The sequence below is a fragment of the Myotis daubentonii genome, chromosome 8 (assembly GCF_963259705.1).
Source record: "Myotis daubentonii chromosome 8, mMyoDau2.1, whole genome shotgun sequence".
NCBI lineage: Eukaryota > Metazoa > Chordata > Mammalia > Chiroptera > Vespertilionidae > Myotis > Myotis daubentonii.
This window is the reverse complement of record NC_081847.1, coordinates 13,115,081-13,122,810: the sequence shown is the minus strand read 5'-3', so window position 1 is coordinate 13,122,810 and position 7,730 is coordinate 13,115,081. Positions and strand designations below refer to the sequence as shown.

At 50.8% G+C, this 7,730-nt stretch overlaps 1 protein-coding gene across 1 annotated transcript in view; it reads right to left on the bottom strand.

Annotated features, from left to right (window-relative positions):
• PTGIS (prostaglandin I2 synthase) overlaps positions 1 to 6,985 on the bottom strand; it is a 43,984-nt gene extending 36,999 nt beyond the window's left edge. The window contains exon 1 of the mRNA XM_059705338.1: positions 6,710 to 6,985. Coding sequence (XP_059561321.1) covers positions 6,710 to 6,783 — 74 coding nt within the window. The 5' untranslated portion in view covers positions 6,784 to 6,985. The remainder of the gene's footprint in view (positions 1 to 6,709) is intronic.
• Positions 6,986 to 7,730: the final 745 nt, after the last annotated feature.

Sequence of the window (7,730 nt, the reverse complement as noted above, 5' to 3'; positions counted from 1 at the left end):
TCTGAGTTTTTAATCCAGGCAGGTCTGGCTGTAGAGATGCTACCCTGGCCTCAAGTCACCCCAAGTGGGCATTTGCATCCCCACTTTGCAGATGAGGAAACTGAGTCACAGAGAGGTTTCAGAAACCTGCCCAAATGCAGGGCCTGAGATTGTCTCCCTAAGACCTCTTTGGGGATGCGGGTGGGGCGGGGGCTTCCTTTATCAACCTTTATCCCTTTTATCTGGGCAGCAGCCCCCCAGCGAGCCAGGTGTTATTTCCGGCAGCTTTCATCTTTCCCCAGAAAAGCCCTAGGAGGTGCAGACAAAGGCAGGAAGCTGGGAGCCCAGGCATCTGACCCCTGTGGCCAAGGACTCGTCCAGCCCACAGCCCTCAATCTAACTCACATTCCAGCGTGACTCAGGCTGCCCAGCAGGGGTGAAGGAGGCTCTATTTTGGGTCTGCAGTCTCTAGCCTCTCTGACACTCTCACTTTTTTCAGGCACTGCCAGCCAGGCCCGGGAGGGGGTGGGGGAGCGGGGAGCAGGCAGGATGCAGGGTTGACCCTGTCATCCCCAGCTCCTGCCCACATAGGGGATTGTGGCCCGCCTCAGACACCAGGGCACCTTTTCTGATTCTCCCCTGGAGTTTTAATTCCCACTGTGTGGGGTCCTCCAACAACTGCCCATTCCTCACTTACAGACCTCCTGCCAACCTCACCAATCCACCACCTGCCCTTTCTCTCTCCACTCGCCTCTTTTTAAAAAATATATATATATTTTATTGATTTTTTACAGAGAGGAAGGGAGAGAGATAGAGAGTTAGAAACATTGATGAGAGAGAAACATCGATCAGCCACCTCCTGCACATCTCCCACTGGGGATGCGCCCGCAACCCAGGTACATGCCCTTGACCGGAATCGAACCTGGGACCCTTCAGTCCGCAAGCCGAGGCTCCATCCACTGAGCCAAACCGGCTTCAGCATCCACTCGCCTCTTTGCAAATCAGGGGAGAGGGTCAAGGATGCATCTCACCCACCTTTGTGTATCTTAAGGTGGCACTAGTTGTTGGCCCTGAGTAGGTGCTTAATAAATGTGTCAGATGAATGCATTGTGCATAGTTGGTGCTCAATGAGCAGTTGCTAAGAGGGTTAAGGGAGCTAGCGCAGGTTAAGCAGCGTACAGATAATCTATGTTCTCGCTTGCCCAGAGCAGAGGCTGTGCCATTTTGCTGTGCAATGTTGGTGGATTGCCTGACCGCTCTGTCCAGAAGTTTCAACTCAGTTCAGGGCCTCAGGCTCTGGGAGGATTTGATGGAAGAACAGAAGGGGGCTGGTTGCTGCCCGGCCGGGTTGAAACAACCTGAGCTACTGTTTAAACTGCTTCACCCATTCTTTCTCCAAGGCTCACCTGTAGGCATTCTGCCACTAACGGAGGGCCTCCCTAACCCTCTTTCACTCCACCCTCTCTCCTTGCCTCCCACTGTTTAGAAAGAGCATGTGGCCATCTTGCTCTAGTTTTGTTTTCCTGTCTTGTAATAGTCACAGATTCAGAGAATTGTTTCTCAACACAAGAAAAAACAGCAGAGCAAGTATAGTGACAAATACAACAGCTGCATGTTGGAGAGGCACTAGGGAGTGGTGGGGACTGTGGCCACCAGTAATGGAGAGGCTTCTCCTACTGAGTCCCAGGCAAGTGTTGTTAGATGTTCCAATTTCTAATAAGAAGCTGGAAATCTGGAGGGTTTTTTGTGTGGAGTCTCCCAATTCTCTCCCCTTGTGCTGCGGTACACACCAGACCTACCTGGCACTGAATCCAGCCATGGACCACCAGTTGGTGACCTCTGGTTAGTACATGTTGGAAGAACACAGATTTATTTGTTCCTAGAAACTCCATATTCTGCAAAGGCCCAGATCAGCCCTTGAACCACCAGGAACCCTCGCCTGATGCCATTTGTGGCTTCGGGCCCCCCAGAAAAGGGGCTTCCCACCCAGGAGACCTTTCCCAAGGCCCCTGGTGACAGGCACACAAGCCCAAAGAGGAAGAGATGCACTCAGCCTGGGGAAGTGGCTCAGGCATGAGAGACCAGCTACATGAGCCAGCTCAGAACACAGATGGAAAAACTGGGGCCGGGAAAGCAAGGTTTCTGATGCTCACATGGCAGGCCATAGCCTCAATGGGCACAACAAGCAGATTCCTAACTCCCAGCTTACCACCTCTCCCAAGAGGAAGCACTCACGGTTGCCAACCTGGGCTTAAAAATTCTTGCCATAATTGCAGAAATTTGAATTTGGACTTGGAACTAGATGACATTAAGAATTATTTTTTTAGCCCAGCCGGCATGGCTCAGTGGTTAAGTGTCAACCTATGAACCAGCAGGTCATGGTTCGATTCCTGGTCAGGGCATATGCCCGGGCTGCGGGCTTGATCTCCAGTGTGGGATGTGCAGGAGGCAGCTGATCAATGATTCTCGCATCATTGATGTTTCTATCTCTCGCTCTCTCCCTTCCTCTCTGAAATCAATAAAAAAATATATATATATTTTAAAAAATATTTTTTAGCCCTGGCCAGTATGACTCAGTTGTTTGGGCATCATCCTGTGAATGGAAAGGTTGCTGGTTTAATTCCTGGACAAGGCATATGCCTGGATTTTGGGCTTGATCCTCGGTAGGGGGCATGTAGGAGGCAGCCAATCAATGTTTTGCTCTCACATCAATGTTTCTCTCTCTCTCTTTCTCTCTCTCTAAAAATCAATAAAAATATATTTTTAAAAAGAATTATTTTTTTATATTCTCAAGATAACAGAATTGTGATTGTCATTGTTTCTTTGACATGCATATGAAATATTTAGTGGTAAGATATTATGATATCTATAATTTTTTTAAAATCTTAGAAAAAAAATAATTAAAAAAAGAATTTAAAAAAAATCTTGACAACTGTCAAATCAAGGTGATGATTGTGCTAGACTGGGAGCCTAAGATCTTCCAATTAAGAGTGAGGGACAGGTCACATGCATCAGGAATAAAAGTGTGCGTGTGCTCCCTGACCATGTGTGTGCGCACCCTCCTGCAGGAGGAAAGATGTTTGCTTGCTGTTGGCTCTCGAGTATGCTTTGTATTCTACCAGGACCCCTGATTTTGGGGGCTCGCCTTATTTCTAAGGATTTCATGTAACCCTTATCTTCCCCTTTGATTCTGATGCATAAAATAAGGTGCAAAACTGCCATTTTCTGGAGCATTTTCTCAATCCATTGAGATTTTGCTTCCCGGCAATTGCTGTCAATTTGGCTTGAATAAATGCATAAAATTCTTTTTTTTTAAAATATATTTTATTGATTTTTTACAGAGAGGAAGGGAGAGAGATAGAGAGCTAGAAACATCGATGAGAGAGAAACATCGTTCAGCTGCCTCCTGCACATCCCCCACTGGGGATGTGCCCACAACCCAGGTACATGCCCTTGACCGGAATCGAACCCGGGACCCTTGAGTCCGCAGGCCGACGCTCTATCCACTGAGCCAAACCGGTTTCGGCCATAAAATTCTTACAGGTTTGAATGTTTAATTAAGTCGACAGATGCTAAGATGGTCCTTGTGATGACAAACTCTGTCTTTTGAACACACTAAATTTTCCTCCCATTAAAAAAATATATATATATCAAGGTGATGGGTACAGGGGTTTCTTATACAATGCTTTCTATTTTTCTGTATAGTTGAAATTTTTCATAAGTAAAATTTTTTAAACTTTATAAAGAACAAAGGCACAGGTAAAGACAGAGTTGCTGACTGACTGAAGTAGTGTTTTTTTTTCTTTTTACTGGGAAAAGCATACACATTGGAACCGGCTAAATGGGGAATGTAATTTCTGTATGACCTTACAAAGGTCACTTACCCTTTCTAAGCCTGGGCTGTAAGACGGGGCTATGAGCGTTACTGAGAGGGTCAGGCAGGAGAAAGAACAGACAAGGGAACTGCAGGGCCTTGCTTGTTTGACACCATCTACACAGCACCAGCATCATCTGCCTCTTTTTCCAGCACTTGGTCACTTGTGCTTTCTTAAGCATCTTTGGTCATAGCTGCGTCTCTTACTATCTTAACACCGTGTGGCTCTAAGACTTTTGAGCATTCAGATCACAAATATAATGTATGCAAAGAGTGAGAATTCATTTTTCCTGGGAATTAAACTTTCATGCAGCCCAGATTTTTAACCCAGGCAGACCTCGGGCAAGTTGCTTGGCCTCTCTGGGCCCCAGGTTCCTCCTCTGTGAAATGGGGTAACAAGAGTGCCCCTCACCAATTCGGGAGGAGGAAGTGAGATTGGGGGCTTGAACTGGGGTCCCCATGGGTCCATGCAACTGTCTTCCAGCTGTCCGTGACCCCCATACCCAGACTTTCCCCCAATACCCACTATGGAACCTCCTAAGCCACCCATAGATATAAAAGTGAACAACTTACCTTCAAAGATACATTAGCTCTCTGGGTTTAGCAACAATCAACTAAAATAGTGTTTAATTGGCATTCCCGCTAACCCAGCAATTCCACTCTCAGCTACTGTTATCATCATCATCTCCACTTTAAAGACTGGGAAACTGAGGCAGAGTGGTGATTCAACTTGTTCTTATTCCTAGAAGCTGGAAATGTCCATATACTGAGCACCCAGGGCACTGAGCACCCTGCCTCCCAGACTCCATGTATTTTTTATTGATTTCAGAGAGGAAGGGAGCGGGAGAGAGAGAAACATCCATGATGAGAGAGAATCATTGATCGGCTGCCTCCTGCACAGCCCCCACCGGGGATCAAGCCCACAACCTGGGCATGTGCCCTGACCAGGAATCGAACCTGTGATCTCCTATTTCCTAAGTCATCGCTCAATCACTGAGCCATGCTGGCCAGGCAACTCTATATATTTATATGGTGGCCCCCATTGCCCCAGAGAAAAGCACAGACCAGGAATCTCCACAGGAAAACCACAGCACATTGTCTGAAATAGCGAAAGCACTGGAAACAACCTAAAACTCCATCAATAGGGGCAGGAATAAAAAGGCAAAAAGAAGCCTGCCACTACTCATACTATGGAAGCCTATACAGAAAATCAGAAGAATGAATTAGATCTCCACATAGCAGCACGGAGGGATGTCACAACTAAAATCTGGAGTGGAAAAAGCCAACATCAAGTCTGAAAACACCTCTCCATGGCGTCTCCGAAAAGCCTGACAACTCAGGGGAAATAATTCATTTCATCACAGGGAAATTTATTTGTTGTCTTTTTCTTTTTCTTTCCAGGCAAATGATTGAATACATGGTTTTCAATTTCACTTAAAAAGGTGTCTGGTTGTTGAAGAAAAATATTGTGAACTTACTGTTTGGAAATTCAACTAACATTACTGTTTAAAAATAAAAAGTTTCCAGAAAAATTTCTGAAATTTTCAGATACTCCAGTTTAAACACACACACACACACACACACACACACACACACACACAGGCACGCAAGCACTTACACTGGCTGTATTGTTTAAGGTTCACGTCTGTGTGTGAGAGAGTAATTGTAAAAACAGCAGAGGAAGGAGACGGGAGAGATATGACACCCTGGATTAGCTCTGGGAATAGAAAGAAGACATTCATGGAAAAACTGATGAAATTCAAATAAAGCCTGCAGTTCGGTTAGTCCTAACAGACCAGAGGTGGTTTTTAGTTTTGACAAATATACATTTATAACAAAAACTCTTAACAGGAGCGGAAACTGGGTGAGGGGCATTTTGAGAACGCGCTGTACTCCCTTTGCAACTTTTCTGTAACTGTAACGCTAGTCTACCATGAAAAGTGTGCTCTCAGAAGATCTGGAAGGCTGCCCCAGTCGGATCCGCAGGAGAGTCCAGAATTGTCGGAAGGGTGGTGAGAAGGGCTCATCCCTAACGGAGTATTTGTTTTAAGTCAAAGGCATCCGGCTCTTCCGTGTGCAATTCAAATGAACCTTGGAAATGTTTTAGAGAAAGAAAGAGACCTACTGCCATCTCCCTGATGTGAAGTGTAACTGAATGAGTTTTACTTTTTCTCTTGAGCTGCAGATTCTCAATGGGATCGGACAGCCTCTGGGGCCAGGAACCTCAGGGGCGGGGAGCCCCGTTTCTGCCCTGGCCGAGGGGAGTACCAGCCTAACCAGCGCCACCTGTGAATCCAGTGGAAGGTGGTTTCGGGGCTGGTCAGAGGGCATCCCCCCAGGGCCTCTGCCCCCCGCAGCCTCAGTTCTCCCATCGGGGACGGGGAGGAGAAGGCCCGCAGGGCTGCGGAGAGCAAGGCTGGGGTCGACCCCAAGGAGGTGCTGGACCCAGGCGGCAGCTGAGAGCGGGAGCGGGGGCCACACCAGCCGTCGGCGCACCCTTCCTCGCCCGGAGACCTGGGTCCCCACCTGCAATCCCACCGCAGGTCCCGGCCGGTCCCCACACCTTCCTGCGCGCCCTCCCCGCTTCTCGGCGCCGGCGGAGAGGCCCGGCCCCGCCCGGGATACGGGATACGCGCGGGAGCCCTGGTGCCGGGCGCCTGGACTCCCACCTCCGAGGGACTCGCCCGGGGTGGGGGTGGGGGTGGCAGTGGGCACGGGGGCGGGGGCTCCGGCCGGGGCCTGCCGCCGGCTCCGCGACCCCCAGCTGCAGCCAGGCCGGAGCCGGGACGCCCCTTTGTCTGGCCCGGCCGGCGGGGCTGGGCTGGGGGGCCGGGCGGGCCGGCGAGGGGTACTCACCGCGTGCGCCGGCGGGTCAGCAGCAGCAGCAGCAGCAGCGCGGCCAGGAGGCCGAGCAGGACGGCCCAGGACATGGCCCGGCCGGCGACCCAGGTGCGTCTCTCGGCCGCGGCGCCCTCCGACCAGCTTCTGGCCGGGCCTTTAGGCGGCGCAGGGTGGGGGGCGGGGGGAGCTCCTGGAGACCCCTCCCCTCAGCTCGGGCCGAGACAGGCCCACCCCTGGGCCACGAAAGTGGGGGGAGTGGAAAATGTGGGGTGGAGGGAAGGGGAGCTGCGGGTTGGAGAGGAAGGAGGGGGCGTGGTGGGGCGGGAGGGCGATGGAAAAGAGAGGATGCAAGGAGGGAGAAACTATGCGAGGGAGGAAGGGGTGGGAATGCGGAGATGGGGGCGGGAGGGTGACTGGTGGGAGGGGAAGGAGGGGCTTCCACCCGCCACCCCAGCCACCCCACCCAGGCGGGAGCTGGAGACTTGATTTCTACGCTGTGGGTGGCGTTGGGCGGGATGCTACCCCCCTCCACCCCCCATCCGTGTTACCTGCATAACTCCAGGGCAGTGGTTCTCAACCTGTGGGTCGCGACCATCGGAAAACGCATATAGCATATCAGATATTTACATTATGATTCGTAACAGTAGCAAAATTACAGTTATGAAGTAGCAACGAAAATAATTTTATGGTTGGGGGTCACCACAACATGAGGAACTGTATTAAAGGGTCGCGGCATTAGGAAGGTTGAGAACCACTGCTCCAGGGAGGGGGTCGCAGAGCCACTGGGAACCCGGCTGTGAGAACCAGGCCTCACCTGCTGTCAGGGGCAGACCCGTGAGGGGACAGCACCCAGACTGGACCGGGGCAGAGCAGTGGCTCAGGGTGTGGTGTCAGGATTACCTGGTGGTTAAGGTGCCAGCCCCCAGGTGCAGGCGGCTCAGCAGGAGCCCACCCCTGGGTGCTGGTGAGAAACTGGGCTCACAGGGGTGGGGATGGGGGGCAGAGGGGGAGAGAAGCCTGGCTTCACTCTGTTGTA